General features: G+C 50.8%; 1 protein-coding gene across 2 annotated transcripts in view; it reads left to right on the top strand.

Moving 5' to 3' along the window:
• Dennd3 (DENN domain containing 3) overlaps window positions 1-17,052 on the top strand; it is a 67,229-nt gene that overhangs the window by 26,796 nt on the left and 23,381 nt on the right. For both annotated transcript variants that reach the window (XM_023723859.1, XM_004638926.2), the window contains exons 8-13: window positions 252-373; window positions 3,949-4,104; window positions 6,104-6,200; window positions 8,818-8,921; window positions 9,442-9,641; window positions 11,127-11,648. In XM_023723859.1, coding sequence (XP_023579627.1) covers window positions 252-373; window positions 3,949-4,104; window positions 6,104-6,200; window positions 8,818-8,921; window positions 9,442-9,641; window positions 11,127-11,648 — 1,201 coding nt within the window. The remainder of the gene's footprint in view (window positions 1-251; window positions 374-3,948; window positions 4,105-6,103; window positions 6,201-8,817; window positions 8,922-9,441; window positions 9,642-11,126; window positions 11,649-17,052) is intronic.

Here is a 17,052-nt window from a genome sequence, read left to right as displayed (position 1 = left end):
TGACTTTTACTGTAATAATGAAAAATAAGAGAAAGGCTCATTTAATGACATTTATCCCATTGATACAACCCACAGTACATCCTACGTTTTTTGTAGATAATAAAGATACATGTGCATATTTTTGGCACTGCTGGGGATTGTGTAGTAGAATAAATTAAGCAATGATACTCTCTTAGGGAATGCAAAATACATTTGGGTGATTTTAAAGGTGTATACAAATTCAGATTCTTACATCAGTCTTTATTCTGCAGGAAGCCGATGGTTTAATTCTCATAGACATTGATCATGGTAGCATTACCTGCTCTAAGTCCTCAGCCAGTGACATGGACATTCCTGACATCCCATTCCTGGTGGCGCAGACGTTCATTCAGAGGTAACAGGAAGTAGTGTGCGTTCGAGAGCGTCTTCGTTTAAATTCTGCATTTGCTACTTTGTTTGTTGTTTTTTTCTAATTTTATATTGTTGGTGGGTGTTTTATATATTTAGAGGTTAGAAATTATTTACAAATATTTTTAAAGGAAAGGGATTTGTCTATAGTCCAATTTTGTTTAAAAACTAACTGTGGCTCAATGGTGTGGGGACAGTCACTTGCCCTATTCTCCTGATCCTCGGTCCTGTGCTTCAGGCTCCTGTACTGTTATCTCTTGTTTGTTCAGTAGAGGGGTGTTAAGTGGGGCAGGACTAGGCAGTAGTGACAGAACAGTGGTAGCCTTGCATTGGAATACTCAGGCCAGGGGACTTTGTGGATGTGACCTCCTCTGTCTCCCTGGCAATCTATTGGAGTTCTTATCGTTTTGAGCTCTATTTTGCAGCTGCTGACACTTTCTTTCATCTCTTTTACTAAGGTTCATCGGCCCAGATCAGGTGTCAGCAACCTTCTTCCATAATATATTTTAGGTTTGGGCCCTGTGGTCTCTGCTGTGGTGCAGAAGCTGGGCAGGACATTCCTCTGAGCAGTGCAGGGGGATTACTCACTGGTCGTGGCAGCCTGCGGTGTGTCCTGGGTGTCTGCCTGTAGCCCAGCAGATGTCATCTCGGCGTGCACAGGACCACTAGGTGCAGCAGCACCGGCCTCCCTTGGGTTGTTTGTGCAGCACCTTTTTCTTATGAGTTTTTGAAAAAAGGGTAGTTGGAGAGCTCCTGCTCGTCTGTCCTTGTGGCCTGTGAGTCCCACTACTGTCACACCTTGCATGTGAGTCATAGAAGTGGCACTCACTTCCTTTCAGGCTTTTGGCAGCTGGCCCAGCCCTACTGATGTTTGCTGACCCTGGGGGGGGGGGGGGAGCAACTGTATGCAGAGTAGTCATCTGCACCTCCTCTTCTGTGGGGAGACCAGAAGCCGCAGAGCTGCAGGCTGGGGGTACAGGAAGGAGGAGGGCATGTCATCCTGGCCTTCCTCTGTACAGGTTTTCTCACATCTGACTCTCTGTGGTGCAACTCATTCTTCTACCAGATGGTTGTTTTCAAAGTACAGGATTCATAAATCTGAGATGCTCCCAAATCCGAAACATTGGGGTGCTGACTTGATGATGTAATTGGGCAGTTCTTCCTCTGACCTCATGTGATACATCAGATTTAAAAGTTTCCCTGCATGTACAGGGAATATGTGAAACATAAGTGAATTTCATGTTTGGGCTTGGGTTCAATCCCTAAGATAGCTCATTAAATACATGCAGATATTCCAGAGTCTGAAATCTGAAAGGCTTCTGGTCCTGAGCTATTTTGTTTGTTTGGTTGTAGTGTTGGAGAACAAACCCAGGGCCTCATGCAAGCTAGGCAGGCACTGTACCACGGAGTTACGTGCCCAGCTGCAAGCCTGTTGGGGAAGAGACACTCAGTCTGTATGCAGGAGTATCACCCTTATTATCAATAAACTTAAAAGCCCCAAAGGCCCCCAGAAACAGTTGTGATAAAAGTACAGGGGTGGAGGTGGGAAAGGGTAATGTGTCCTCCCTTGCAGTGGAGGAGTGGGGTCACAGGGCTCCGCTTCCTGCCGCTGCAGGCAGTTTGTGCAAGGTGTTCTGTTGGAATTTGAACCTTTGTGAACTTGAAAGGCAAAACTTGTGCCCTCCTTGTCCCATTTACTTTCAGAGAATCAGAAGCTGTGTCCCCTGACTTGCAGAGCCGTTCTAGAACTGACCTCTGCCAGCATCTTGGGTGTTTGTTTGCTGTCTGTCTGCCTTGCTAGGGCTCCAGAATACAATGCACACAGTGCACAGGTCGGAAGCAGGGTACGCAGTGCGTGGTGGCTCATGTGGCTTATCATGGGGACTCTGTTTATAAACATGAACTAACGTGTGTGCTGCTCATGATGCACCTGTCTGACCCAAGGTGTGAGCCCACGAGCCAGGTTACAGGACAGTCTCCCTGTGGGATTCTGGAATGTGGTGTATATCTGTACCTGGGCATTTGGCCAGAGGGACAAGAGGCAGTGACCCTTCTTTCCCAGCTTCCCTGGGAAGCCTTGGCTCCTAGTTGTTCTCTCACCCTTCTGTCCTCAGTTTCATCAGAAGTATGTATTTGTCATGGCATCCTTGCAGCTGCCAACCTTCCTGGCAAGTGGGGACAGGGACCTGGTGCAGAACTCTGCTGGGTTAGTGCATTAGGTGGCAGGGAGATGGACGGCATTCTGAAGGTGCAAGAAGTAGGCAGCCTTCTCCCGATTGACTCTGTACAAGTGAGGACAAGAGTTCTAGCAAGCGATGCAGGGGAGCTGGTCACGTGTCCTTCCCTGCTACGCTGTCCATCCTGTGGTCTGCTGGGTCATAGGCCAGTTTGGTGCCAACGGATGACAGCATGGCAGCTGGCTGATCAGTTGGGCCAGCCAGCACCGGGATGTCTTCAGCAGCAGCTCCCCAGCACAGCACGAGTTCTTCACAGCTTCCTGCTGACCGCTTAGCTCCTGCCTCACAGCTGTACCCCGGCTTGGAGCCACACTGGCCCGGCAAGCCCACCGTGCCCACAGTAGGGCTTTTGGTAGCCATGGCCTTCTCCTCCTCCTACTCATGTCCTGCCTTTTACATTACAGGTTCAAGGTCATCTCCTGGGTGACGTCATCTCCACCCAGTCTGACTTTTTCCATGTGCAGCCCAAGGACCTGTTTGGATTTTCCTGCCTCATCCCCTCACTGTTTTGTGGTTAATTTATCTGTTTTTGTTTTCCCCCTTGTATGTAAGCTCAACACAGGCAGGGACTTTGCTTTTACTCAACATGCAGAACCAGGCCTGGTACCTGGTACATAGTAGGTACTTATGGAATATTTGTGGAATAAATATGAATTGGTTGTCTTATTTTGCTTATTTAGAACCATAGTCTGGGCAGGTACAGTAGCTCACACCTGTAATCCTATATACTTCGGAGGACGGTGTAGGGCAATTATAGGCTTAAAGCTAGCCTAGGCAACTCAGGAAGACCCTACCTTAAAAAAATTTGTTTTAAAAATTTTTTGATGGCTCAGTGGTTCAGTATTCCTTTAAAAAACAAAAATAAAGCCCTAAAAAAAAAGAAGCCCCCAGCTCTGTTCCTGATGTCCAGAGTCCCCCTTGCAGCGTGGTGCTGGGCAGCCTTAGGAAGGCCAGGTCTTGTGATTTTGGTGACTCGGGTTGGCAGATATAACCAGTGCTGTGACTGTTCCTCCCCATAGCACTCGCTGCCTGGTTAAGACAGCCTCTGCGGAAAGCCTGAGGCATCCCAGAAAGGGGTGCACACCAGTCAGGCAGGGCCCAGTGTTGGAATGAGGGGTTAACCTGTGTACGGCCCGAAATGTGGGTGCTGTGGGGGGAGAATGCTCTTCCAGCTGCAGATGCAGAGTGACTGCCCTCCCCCGAGTGGTTGACAGCGTCTCAGAGCATCCTGAGGTGTTGACCTACGGGCGGCAGTGGCCCTGACTGGTGAGCTGTCGTAGAGTTGTGCCCCGTGATGCAGCCTCATCTGTCTGCTTCCTTCCAGGGTCCAGAGCCTGCAGCTCCACCCCGAGCTACACCTCGCTCACCTGAGCTCCAGCACAGATCTGAATGAGGGCCGCGCCCGCCAGCGAGCCTGGCAGCAGACACTCAACTCCTGCATCCAGCACATCACCCTGCAGCTGCTTGTGGGCATCTTCAGGTACCTCAAGGGGCACATATGGCATCCGGAAGAGGCAGCCAACTGGTGGCCCCTGAGGGCAGCTGGCCCCAAACTTGAGACTGTTGAGACCATCCAGCAGGATGAGAGACCCTGTCCCCATCAAGCTTTTTACTGTCATTACACCATCAGCAGGTTTAGTGAGAGCTGGGTGTTTCTACTCTGACCCTGGCTAGCATCCTCCTAGTTGTCTATATATATATATATATTTTTTTTTTTAATTTTTTTAATGTACAGGGTCTATAGGGTCTCCCTACACAGAGCAGACTTGTAGTGATCCTTCCTCCTTCCTGTTTTCAGCCTCCCAGGCACTGGGATTACAGGCACATACCACCATGCCCAGTCTCATTTACTACCCTCAGTGGGGGGTGGGGCTGGTATGGCAGGCCAGGGATTGAACCCCTGGCCCCTGTGTCTGCCTAAGCAGGCACTTTAGTCTGCTGAGCTATCTGGCCAGCCCTCTAGTTGTGCTGCCCCGACAGTGGCCATGTGAATGGATGGCTGCTTCGAGGTTGCCTCCGGAGTGACAGTCACAGACCTCATGGGAGAGCTTGTCAGTAAAGGTGTGTGCTGGCTGAGGACTGAGTCAGTCCAGGGAGGACCCTGTGCCAAGAGGCCTGTATCCAGGGGGAAGGGACAGGCAAGTCTTTTTTGTGTGACTCAAAGTAGACAATGGACCTGGCAAGTGCAGGGTCCTGAATTCAATCCTCAGTACCACAAAATCAATCAATCAATCAATCAATCAATCAAAGTAGACAATGGAGCCCCTAAATTAGCCTCCTGGGGGACTGCGGGTTTGCCACCCAGAAGGTTTTCTTCTTTTCATTCCATAGTTTCCACTGTGAGAAGACTCTGGCTTGCTGTTCCTTCCCTCGAAATACAGCTGGAGTTGGTTAGGTAGACCAGTAGTGTTTCTCTCCATGAGACCCAGGATCAAATCTGAGGTGCTGTTTCTCACCTACACATGCAGTCATTTAAGGAATTACATATATTTCAACTTGGATAATTTTAGGCCTTTTCATTCCTCCAGCTCTTTCTTCTGTTTTCCCCCTTCTTGCGTCCTTCTGCCTGGGTCCGTAGCAGACAAGGCACCTGATGCCAGCGCTGCTCCACCCTGCAGGCCTCTGGCATAGAGCTGCGGATTTGCCAGGTCCCTGCATGATTATTTCAAAACTGAAACATTCATGGCCTTGTTTTTTTTGTTGTCTTTGCTTCCATAAAGTAGATGACTTACTAGGAAAAAATGGGATTGTGTATTTCAGACAGGTCATGTTACATTTTGCTCAAAGCAATGTAGTTTGTATGTTCCTGAATATATATTTTCCTTTTGTTCTTTGAAGTCTCATGATCAAGGTGTTGTGTTGTTTTTTTAAAATACAACACCTTTAGAAGACTATTGCATTGATTTAAAAAACAGAAAATATGACTACAGATTATGAAATGATATGTCCCCCAGGTGGGATAATTTTTTTTTCCTCACAGTGGAAGGAAACACTGGACATACCATGCGTTGACTGTGCCTTGTAAAGTCATTGATCCTGTTGGGTGAAGATTGCTTTAGATATGAGAGATTATATGTTAAAATCCCATGAGTTTAAAATTACCGGAGGGAATAGGGTGCAAGAAAGGAAAAGACTTGTCTAGGGCAGGCTGGTGGCCAAGTGGGGTCAGCACTGGGGAGAGTGGCTACTTCCTGGGCTGCTCTTGAGCCTAGCACCATTCTCAGCCAGTGATTGATTTTTGAGTCTTAATTGTATGGAAAGCTCGGGTCTCTCCAGAAAGATGCCAGTGACATTGTGTCCTGGGGGGTCCATCCGAGCTGGGGAAAGTTTGCTGAGAAAGAATCTACCTAGACCCTGCATTTTGGGGGTGAGGATAATCTCTCTGAAGAACAGGCTTGCTCTTTCTTCTGCTGCGAAAAGCAGTATGTGTTTCACCCATTGGAAGTGATTCAGTACTTAGACCTTCCTTTCTTCGTCAGGGAGGTGAAGAAGCACCTGAATTACGAACACAGGGTGTTTAACAGTGAGGAATTTCTCAAAACAAGAGCCACAGGGGAGCAGCGGTTCTATAAACAGGTGAGCAGCGTGGGCTTGGGCAGTCTTGCCTGTGTTCAACCTATTTTACTTTTCTGTGTTTCAACATTTTCCACAATAAGCTTTTTGCTAGATTGGTTAATATTTTGTGCTTTCTTTTCCAAAAAAGTTGGTTTTTGCATGGTTCCTTTTGATCCTTTGGATCACTCTTTCATTAATGCGCATTTGAGGTGCATAATGTTTACATTCCTTGTGGAACACGTACCTACTATCCCTCAATTCCTTTTTTCCCACTCTCTTCCTCTTTAGCTTTTAGAGTGTAATTTGCATATAATAACACGCACCTATTTTCAGTATTGAATTTGACAGACTATGACAAATGTGCCCACCTGGGGCTGGTGAGATGGCTCAGTGGTCTAAAGCACCTACTTGGAACAAGGTTGGCAAAGCACAGGGACCATGGTTCAATCCCCCAGCACCACATGCCTGCCAGCCCCGCCCCCTGCTGGGCTGAGCTGGCCACACACACACATAAATAAATAAATAAATAAATAAATAAATAAACAAACAAATGTGCCCACCTGTGTAACCATGTCCTGAGTCTGGACATCAGACACTTCTATCGTCCCCAGCGCTTCCTGTGGTTCTTCCCAGCCACCCTCTCCCTCCCCAGGCCCTGGAAACAGGTCAGGCTCTTGCAGAGTCCCATGTCAGTGCCACCTCGGCTCTGGGCTCTCTGGTTCCATCCCTTGACCTTTGGGAATGATCATGGGGCTCTCTCAACAGTTGCTTGCTGCCGTCGCTAATGCCAAAGAATTGCCAGTGTTAGGGTGGAGCACGTTGCTTTTCTGTCCAGCTGTTAAGGAGCGTTTGGGTGTTTTCAGCTCTCATTTTTTGTGGGACCGGGGTGGAAGCAGAGCTCTTCGCTGAACTACATCCCCAGCTCTTTTTATTTATTTATTTATTTTTTTTATTTTGAGAGAGTCTTGAGAACTTGCAACTTCTGAATCCCTGTTGTCCATTACAGAAAGTGACATCATGAGCTTTAATGGCTCATGTCACTTGCACAGTCTCTTGGTCCTTGAGGGTTATATTTTGACACTTCTGGGGTGGGCTGAGAGCATCCCTTCCTGGGCAGTGTATAAGACAGTCCCTCTGCCGTTGATGTGTGGTCCTTCTGCATGGCCCGTGGTCTGGCCCAGGCTCTCCCTTCTCTCTGTTGAGAGCATGAACCACCCCTGCCCTCTGAGCTTGGAAAATTTCTTCATTTTCAACTTCCTGGGCCTTTCTGACTAATTTTTTGCAAGTCTTCAGCATCAAGGCACCTCCTGGGGACCCACTTTGAATGTATTGGCCCCATATGCTGAGCAGTTGGGTGGGCGGATGTGCTTGTTCTACAGGACATCCCTGGCACCTGCATGACATTTAGCACCATGAACCTGGCATGGTCACCTGGAGCCAGTGTCATGGCAGAGCAAAGAGAACAGGCAAAGGAGCAGCTCAGTCCTGGGCCTGCCAGGAGGCTGGGCAGAGTGATTCCAGCAAGGGAGGCAGGAGGATGCCAGGGATCAGGAGAAACACCTGGGGCAGGTGTTGTGGAAGCAAGAGAGGAGAGAACATAGAAGTGATTGCAAATGAAGACAGAGAGGTCACCGTTGTGACAGGGTGGCTCAGAAGGTGACCTTGGTGAGGACAGAGTAGCTTGGTGAAGTGGTAGAGACCAAGCCACCCAAGTGTGGGAGCACGGGGGCTGCTGTGGAGCCTGCTGTCCCCTACCTCACAGCACAGATGGTGGAGCCACACACAGCCACACACAGACCCCATGACTGTCACATAGCACTTGTCCTACAGGGAATGGAGGGGAAAGTTAGAGACCTGGAGAGCGGCACTCAGAGTTCCTACCTTGCTTCGTAAGCATGGTGTCTGGGCCCGCTTCTGGGCTGTGGCCTCCCCTCTGCTGCTCCGCCCTGTGATCTTCCTGCCTCTCCTCGTGATCTAGGGCCTCGCTGGGGCAGGTGCCCCAGCTGGCCAGCAGTGCTCATGTTGTCATCTGCATGGCCTCTTCCTGCCCAGCACTCTTCTGCCCAATTCTGCACGCTGGGATCCTGCTTGTCTCTCTGGACCTCCTGGGCACCCTCTCCCTCTCTTTCTTGCCTGGGTTGGGGAGGCTCATCTTCTGTAGGTCACTCGCCCACGTGCTCCAGTCAGTAGAGAGAAGGTATCCAGGGGAGACAAGACCCCAGTGTTAGAGGTCCCTTTTATAGTGAGGACCGTGAAGACCTTGAGTACCAGAGCTCAGCGGAAGTATCTGCTGCAGTGAGTGGAGGCAGACTGTGCTGTGGCTTGGGGCTGCAGGGGACGCACAGAGGTCTGGAGCCAGTGGGGCCATGGACACGTACAGGCATGGCTGTCCAAGAGGCCAGGTGGTTTGGGCTTTTGAACAGTGTGTGATTCTGCAAACACGGAGTGGCTACATACCTCAGATCAGTAGGTAAAGAGCTGCGGGTGCCCCTTGTAGGTTAGAACCAAATACAGAAACTGTCTGCCTGTAGGGACCTCTTGCTGGTGGGCTCCTCAGCCTGTGGGGACACTGTGGCCGTGAGCAGGGAGAGGAGTGAACCCAACGGCCTGGCTAATGCCCTCTTGCCATCTCCCGCAGGTTTTGGACACCTACATGTTCCACTCTTTCCTGAAAGCCCGGCTCAGCCGCAGGATGGATGCCTACGCGCAGATGGACCTGGACACCCAGTCTGAGGAGGACAGGTGCTCTTCCTTGGCTTTCTCACATAACTCTGGTGGCCAAAGTGCTCAGGTGTCATGACTTTATTTGGGCAGAAAAGCAATAGAGTCAATAGGAAAACCCCAACATTTAGAAATTTTCAGCAAGTTGGTAACAAGCTCCTCTCCATGTGTCTCTGTTCTTTAGGAAGTGCCCCAAGCATTCCCAGCTTAATGTGCCTGTACTCTGCCTGGCCTCTGTCCACATTGTCCACCCTCAGATCTACTCCATTCTTCCACCCTTCCTGAGGTTTTTCCTGACCTCTGGAACACCCGTAAAACCTGCATGATGCCCTGTGTATTTCTTGGACCCTGGGCTATCCTGGGCCCACTGATGTGCCATCTCCCCTGCCTGCAGCCCTAGCCAGGTTTAGGTAGCAGAGTGAGTATGGGCAGGGCTGCCCCGTATTACTGCTCCCCACTCTGGAAGTGATGCCACCAGGATGCTTACTCCTCATGCATTTTTGCTGCTATAAAGTAAAGCGCTGCTTTTTTTTAACCTCAGAATCAGTGGGATGCTTATAAGTCCCAGGAGGCCAACAGTGGAGAAGATGGCATTAAGGAAGTCCTCGCCTCTGAACATCACCCACAGGCGCATGGTGGTCAGTATGCCCAGCCTGCAGGACATCACCCTGCCTGAGCTGCCGGCCAGGAACTCCTCGCTCCGCATCATGGACACCACAGGATGCAGGGACAGCAGCCCAGGTGAGCAAGCTGTGCTTCCTGCTGGGCTGGGCTGGGCTGGCCCAAGCCAATGGAGGACCACAGCTTGTGTGCAAGGGAGGGAGAGGGTTTGTTTTGCTGGTTAGCAGCTTAATTATTTGAAATATGTCTAGAACATATGGAGAAGCATTCCCCGCCACGTAGCGTCAGTGCTGAGGGTAACAGCTACGCAGGTTGGTGTTGCTCTGTGTGCGCATGTGTAAGATACATGCACATGTGTGATGTGCAGTGTGGTGCAGCAGCTGCTGGGCCCTGCTGAGTGCCAGGCAGGTACTGTCTAGAGGACAGGTACGGAGGAGCCCGTGCCTGCCTGCTGGCAGCTGGTCATCAAAGGCGGAGGCATAGCTTCCCAGTGGGGGCTGAGGCCGAGCCTGTGGGGCAGGGGCATGGCTGTGGAAGTGACCTCTTGGGCAGAGGCTGAGCTGCTTACACCTCAGTGGTTTGGGAAGGCATGGCCTGTCTTCTGCAGATGGGAGTGACTGTCACACACACGGGCCCTTGGTAGCCACTGTCTTAGCTGAGCAGCATGTACTGAACATTACCCGGAGAAGGATGTACCGGCAGTACGTGCTGTGAGCCCAGAGGGGCAGTGCAGATAAATGAAAAGGAAGCACCATTCTCCCATCACTGAGACTCAGTTCAGAGCAGGAGTCGGGAGACCGACCGCGGGGTCTGAGTCTTCTGCACAGCCACTCCTGGCTGTGTGGCTCAGAGCAAGTCTCTGCTCTCCGGGCCTGCAGTTCATCTCCTGCGCTGAGCAGATACTGTGTGCCTCCTGCTCTCAGGACACACTGCTTTCTTTGCCTTTAACCCCCAGCCATGTGCTCTGCGCCCCTGCTCCCTTCTCTAGGTCTTGGCTAAGACCTCACCTGTCATCTTCTATGAGTAGAGCTGGCCTGTGGGTAACCAGGTTGTCATCTGCTTTTTCTGGTGGACCTGTCGGTGCTTAGCCGCTGGAGCCCCTTGAGTCCCATTTGTTGAAGGAATTAGCAGGAGAGACGCCCCTGGTTTCAACTGTGGCTGTGAGCCAGTAGCTGAGACAGATAACCCAGCCTACGGAGGCCTCACTTCCCATCCTGCCAGATGGGCACCACAGTAATACCTCCCAGGGCTATTATGATAATAAAACAATTAAGTTATATGTGCTGCCAAAGTGAGCACAAAACAGTTATTTTAAAAGGCTTAACTTCTAGGCAAGCACATCTTGACTTACTGCATTAGTTTAATGCTCAGAGCCCCAGCACTGTTTTAATGTAGTATGAAGTTTTAGCAAATAAAATTGTTCAAGGAATGCCAGGTGTTGTGGGCTCTGGGTACACAGAACTTTCTGGAAGTCCCTTTCTGGAAGGGCCACACTGGTTCTTGCTTTGCACTGTGTCCTGGCCCCGTGTGTTCCTGGGACAGGCACACATGTCCATTTTGAAGGTCTGTGCTAATTATCGGCTTATTTCCCCTTAATTTGTTTAGTTCTGAATGTGGCCCCTAAGTCCACGTATACATTCAAGATTCCCGAAATCCACTTCCCGCTGGTGAGCCAGTGCATACAGGCATATCACGCCAACTTTGTCACCCTGCTGAGCAAGGCCATGAGCCTCCTGGGCCCTGACAACTCCCTGCTCCTGGCCAGGTACTTCTACCTGCGTGGCCTCGTCCACCTGATGCAGGGGCAGCTGCTGAGTGCCCTCTCAGATTTCCAGAACCTGTACAAGACGGACATCCGGATTTTCCCTACTGACCTTGTCAAGGGCACTGTGGAATCTATGTCGGCTCCTGAGCGCACCCAGGCTGAGCAGACGCCTGAACTGAGGAGACTCATCACTGAGGTCCTGGACAAGCCAGGAGAGGCCACCAAGGCAGACGACGCTGTGAAGCACTTTGAGCTGCCCAAGAAGCATATGCAGCTGGAAGACTTCGTAAAAAGGGTTCAGGAATCGGGGATTGTCAAGGACACCAACATCATACACCGGCTGTTCGATGCACTGACTGTAGGTAAGAGGCCACATGCAACAGCATCCTGTTTAAACACAGCTGCCCTGGTACCCACAAGCCCTGTGTCCACAGGTTTAACCCAGTGAGGATTGTTTGGGGTTTTTTTTTGTTTGATTTGAACATGCAGAGACCCGTTTTCTTGCTGTTATTGCCTAGACAATGCAGTATGAGTTTCCATAATATCTGTATCATATTTGTATGTGTGTGTTTCCTGTACGGGGAATTAAGCCGAGGTCCTCCTCAGTGAGCTGTCTCTAGCCTTTTAAGAAGTTTTTGAGACAAGGTTTGATAAATTGATAAGTTGCCTTGGTGGAGCTCGAACTTGTAATCGTCCTGCCTCAGCCTCCCAGGTAGCTGGGATCACAGGCATGCACCACCACACCTGGCTTGTGCTAGTTAAGTCTTTGAGAGGTGAATCAAGGTCTATGGGAGGACATGCACTGAAGGGATCCGTTGGTCTCCCTGCGATCAGGTCTGCCTGGTAAGAAATGGTGGCGGGAATGAGAAAGATGGACAAGAAGAAAAAAGCTGGGCTAGGTAGTAGCTGGTCTGCCTGATGGGCAAGACTAACCGACCGCACAACAAAATGATCCTTGTTGTATGTTTTTGAAAAGTTAGTAACATGTGACACAAGGTTGCCTAGCGACTAATAGCCGACCTTAAGCAGACAGGATATTTATCTCAGGACTGAGGTAGCTTGTTTGCATGAGGCACTGAGGCTTAGTCTCATGTCCACACATTTGATCAGTTTCCCTGCAGCTCCCAACAATTCACAGGTCAGATGCAAATGCTATATCATTTTATTTAAAAAAATAAAGGGCCAGCAAGATAGCTCAGTGGACTAGGCGCCTGCTTTGGCAAGCACAGGGTTTGATCCCCCATCCTGCATGCCACACTGGCCGTACCCCTGGGGTGTGTTGAGCTGGTGACCAAGTCCAGGTGTGGTGGTGCAGGCCTGTAATACCAGCGCTGGGGAGGCTGAAAGTAGGAGGATCACTGAGTCTGAGCTGCTCAGTGAGACCCTGTACCAAATACATAAATAAAAAGAAAAAACAACAACAACAACGAAAACTTGAATGTGTGCAGATTTTGGTATCTGCAGGGATTCTGAAACCTGACCCTGTGCCCCCATACCTGGAGGCGTAGAAGGAGAGCAGTGGTTCCCAAAAGACTGTGCTAGCAGTAGGCCACGCACTGGCAGGTACTGGGTGAGGGCTGACAGTCTTTGCTGGCATTCTGAGTGTAGCCCAGGACTGGTGGGGTGACGGTGCCATCAGTACTCTTCTATCGCTCCATCTCAAGCTCACCTGGGCTGGGCTTCTGGGCTGGGATCCTGCAGGGAAGGGGGGCCCTGGGCCTGTGACGGGGGACAGGGAGACTGTACCTCCGGATGTTCTCCTCACCCTACGAATGGCCTTATCTAGGTAGCCCTGGGAGCACAGAGATCACAGAGGGGTGCCCGGTTTGAGAAGGCCTACCTTCCCTGCAGGGGCCTGTTGTGTAGGCCCAGTTGGCCATGTACCTTCTTCTCCAAGGGAGCTGCTGTCTCCAGCATGAGCTCTCCTTTCTGACTGCAGGAGAGTGTACTCAGAGCTGAGGCATAGCCTTCACGCTTACATGGCCCATGACGCAGTCATAGGCTCTGTCCTGTGAGTACCCCTGTCTTATTCCCCGTGTGTTGCAGAGTTACCTGCGTTTGCATGGATCTGGTTTATCCTCCTGGGCACTGGTGGTGTTGCCACATGGGCAGTGTAGCTTGTTTCACTCCAGACCATGGGGAGGCATCCAAGGGCTTTGCTTTCCCACATGACACTGAGGGGTCCCCTTCCTGTCCCCAGTGCAAGTGTGGGCAGTTCTGCTTCACTCTGCACTGGAAGCCTAGGCTCCTTTGAGTATCTCTCCTTGATCCTGAGCTGACACTGCAGAGCCTGCCTGTGCTGATCTGTGTCTGGGCACCTCTTGAGACAGCCCAGCCGACGTGTGCATGCTCCTCCCACTGGGAACCAGGCAGATCTCACATCTGCTGGCCCCCGCTAGTCGGTCTGATGCAGTGGCCCCAGTCAAGTACCATCTCTCGAGGCCTCTTATCTGTCTTCCTTCTGAGGACTGAAAATATTCAGAGAACTGTCTGTACTGAACATGCACAGATTTTTTTTCTCATTATTCCCTAACCAGTACAGTAGTTGCCGTGGCGTGTGCTCTATCAGGAATTGAAGTCACCTGGTTACCTCCTGCAGTGTACAGGAGGCTGTGTGGATCACATGCAGATCCCTCACTGTTGTATTATGCAAGGGACCTGAGCAGAGCGTGGCAACCTGTGTGGCCCTGGGTGCTTAGGGGAAGGTCTGCCCCCTTCCCTGTGTGGCCACAGGGGGACACGATGCTGTGTGGTTGCCTGATGTGCAGTGGCTGAGGCTCACCGGGCGATTGTCCTGTCCTGCCAGCACAAGAGCATGCCTCGGGCCCTCTGTGGGTGTCATCAGGGACGCCTCCATCTCCTCTGCTTCTCTGTCCTAGCCTCATCATCCGTGGTCACAGGATGACTTGGATCTGACAGGAGGAGGAGGAGGGCCTGTGTGTCTTTTCGGCATTTCTGCTTCTTCCCCTGTTGGGCAGCATCGTGTCACGTGGTCACTCAGCCACAAGGGAGCCCTGCAGGGAGCTCGTAGCTGGTGTGTGGGCAAGAGGAAACTGGCCATCCTAGCAGTGACTGGGGGCCTTCAGTGGCCCTGCTGCTTCTGTGGACGCTCTGGCCTTATCAGTGGCAGGATAGGTTGGGCAATGCCCTTGGTCCTAGGGCCCAGGAGCCCAGAGTCACTAGTGAGTGTAGGGTAGCAGCGTGCGTGTACTGAGGCCGAGCGGCTGCATGCGTCGAGGACCAACAGCGTCAGAGCGGGTGGCTCCACTTCAGAATGCACTTACGAGATGTGATAATGCAGTATGCATTTTTATGGTCAAATGCAAATGCAGGATCAGTATGTAAGCTATATAATCAATATACTATGTAAGCTATATAAGCTATTAATCGATATAATGAACAATGAAAGTTAACAGTCTGCCCCAGTATTCCCATGCCATGGCTCTCTGTGGGGCACTGTGTGTGCTGCCTCCACGTGACTGTGTGGAGCAGGGTGTCTGTGGCCAGCTCAGAGAGGGATGTCACCTGTGTGCCACTGGGATGAACTGGAGGGTGTGCTGGAGGCCGGTGAGTGACGGGATAGAGGGGACATAGGGTGGTGGGCATTCTGTCTCCGTGGGCATGTGCAGCATCCGTGCACCTGACAGTTGCTGTACGTTGGATGGTGCCATAGTGTCCCTGTGCAGTGTCCGTGGGCGTGCACAAAGACTGTGGAGCTGCACGGTGTCTCTTGTGGCACGGTGGCTGCAGGTGCTCACAGCAGTGGTGGGCACCGTGGCCATGTGCACACGCTGCCTGGTTCTGGTTCCTGGGTATTGTGACAGCCATGGGTGCTAGCGCACTGCCAGTGGTTGCAGCTTCTCATACAGTTGGGTGTTCTTTGTCTCATAGCTTCTGCCTGGGAGGGGCTCTCTGCTGAGAGCCATGAGCCCTCATGTCAAATCTTGGTTGACATCTGTCTGGTCAGGATGCCATCTTGAGTTCTGGAGATGTGCTGTATTTGGTGTGGCCCAGGTACCGAGAGGGTCTGTCCTGAGAGCCATCTTGCAGGACCCTGGTCTCCCGCTCCTGGCTGGGTTCTTGGCTCTGACTCTCATGTGTGGCGGCCTCACCTGCTGTCATGGTGCCCTTTTGCGCTCTGGTTTCTTGGACATCTTCTTGCTGAGCAACTTAACGCTTGTCTCAGACCCAGTCACCCCCGTTAGGAAGTGCAAACAGCCTAGCCGAGGGTGATGCAGGGGACAGGGTGTCTAGGCCCTGAAAGAAGGTTCCCCTTGTGTTGGTGGCCAGCAGGTGTGTGCAGCCAGACATTTCATGGAGCCAGGAATGACCCTCGTGCCCTTGGTGGCCTTGCAGACCTCACTGCGCAGTGCGGGGACTTCACTGACCTCAGGGTGCACCCAGCCCTCTGCTCTTGGTCTTCATCACCAACTGCTCTTGCATATATCACACAAGTACATAGTTATGCTTAGGGTTCTGGTTGGATTCAGTGACTTTGACACTTTTTAAAATAGTGAGTACAGTGGTTCTTCGCTTAACCTGGAGGTGACGTTCCAGACACCCCCACGATAAGTGAAAATCAGCAAGTAGTGACTTTGTATTTATTTTAGTATTTATATATATACCTTAAGGCTTTATAAACCCTTCCCACACTCTTTTAAACCTTTCATGCACTTTTTAAAAACACTTCTAATGTTCTTAACCATTTTTAAAACTCGTAAACCTGCGTAATTTTAACAACATACATATACTGTATGGTACTGCAAAATCCCACGATATAGCGACAAATCTGCGATAATTTAGATGAATTTTTTGAAAACACATGAAACAGTGAGTCTGTGAAAGTCAAAGCACGAAATAGCAAAGGGCTGCACTCTATACTCAACCGGTGTTAAAGCATGTAAACCACGAAGAACAGAAACAGAACTACTGTAACTCAAATTGGCGCCACCTAGTGGAGAGTCCGGCATTGAAAAGCTGGCCCCTGCACGAGGTTTGGTGTCCTGTGGGACCTTCCTGTCCACCCTGATCCTGCACTCTCAGCTGCCATTGTTTGGGAGCAAGTTGTAAAAGTCGGGAAGTTTCCTTGTAAGCCTGTTTCAGCACCCATCCCTCATAGATTGCTGAGGCAGTGACTTGGTCCCAACCCGTGATGCTAATGAAATGCCCGGAGATAAGTCACCACAGACGGCTTGTTATTGTATTTATCTACTGGCCATTTTTGTTACTGGCCCTAGGATCAAGCCTAGGGCCTTGCACATGCTTGACAAGAGCTTTACCACCTAGACACATCTTCAGTCCTTTTTGGTTTTTATTTTGAGACAAGGTCTAGGTTGCCCGCACTGACCTTGAACTTGAGATTCTCCTGTCTCAGTCTCTTGAATAGCTGGGATTACAGATGTGTACCACCATATACTGTACCTTGTTATGCTATCAGAGTGGGAACATGGCCCAGCTGGGGCTTCAGTCATCTCAGATCAAGGCCTCTAGTAGGCTAAGGACAGGAAGACTAACACAGGGCAGGACCAGCAGGGAGGTCAGACCCACTGACACAGGTGGCAGCTCAGCCTGTTCAGAGTCTGGCTGTGGCCTCAGGGCCCAGCTCTGTGGGCAAGGGTCTTTCTTCCTATGCCTCAGTTCTCCAGTCTGCGCAAGAGTCTGATGATCATGCTTATCTTGATGGTGGTGATGAGGTTGTGGGCTGCTCGGTAGAGCATGGTGCACCATTCTTAGTACACTGTGGTTGAATGCGGTGGTGCCACGGGG

Source organism: Octodon degus, unplaced genomic scaffold (assembly GCF_000260255.1).
Source record: "Octodon degus isolate 3935 unplaced genomic scaffold, OctDeg1.0 scaffold00104, whole genome shotgun sequence".
In the NCBI taxonomy this organism is placed as follows: domain Eukaryota; kingdom Metazoa; phylum Chordata; class Mammalia; order Rodentia; family Octodontidae; genus Octodon; species Octodon degus.
The sequence above is the reverse complement of the archived record's forward strand: the minus strand, read 5'-3'. Positions and strand labels throughout refer to the sequence as shown.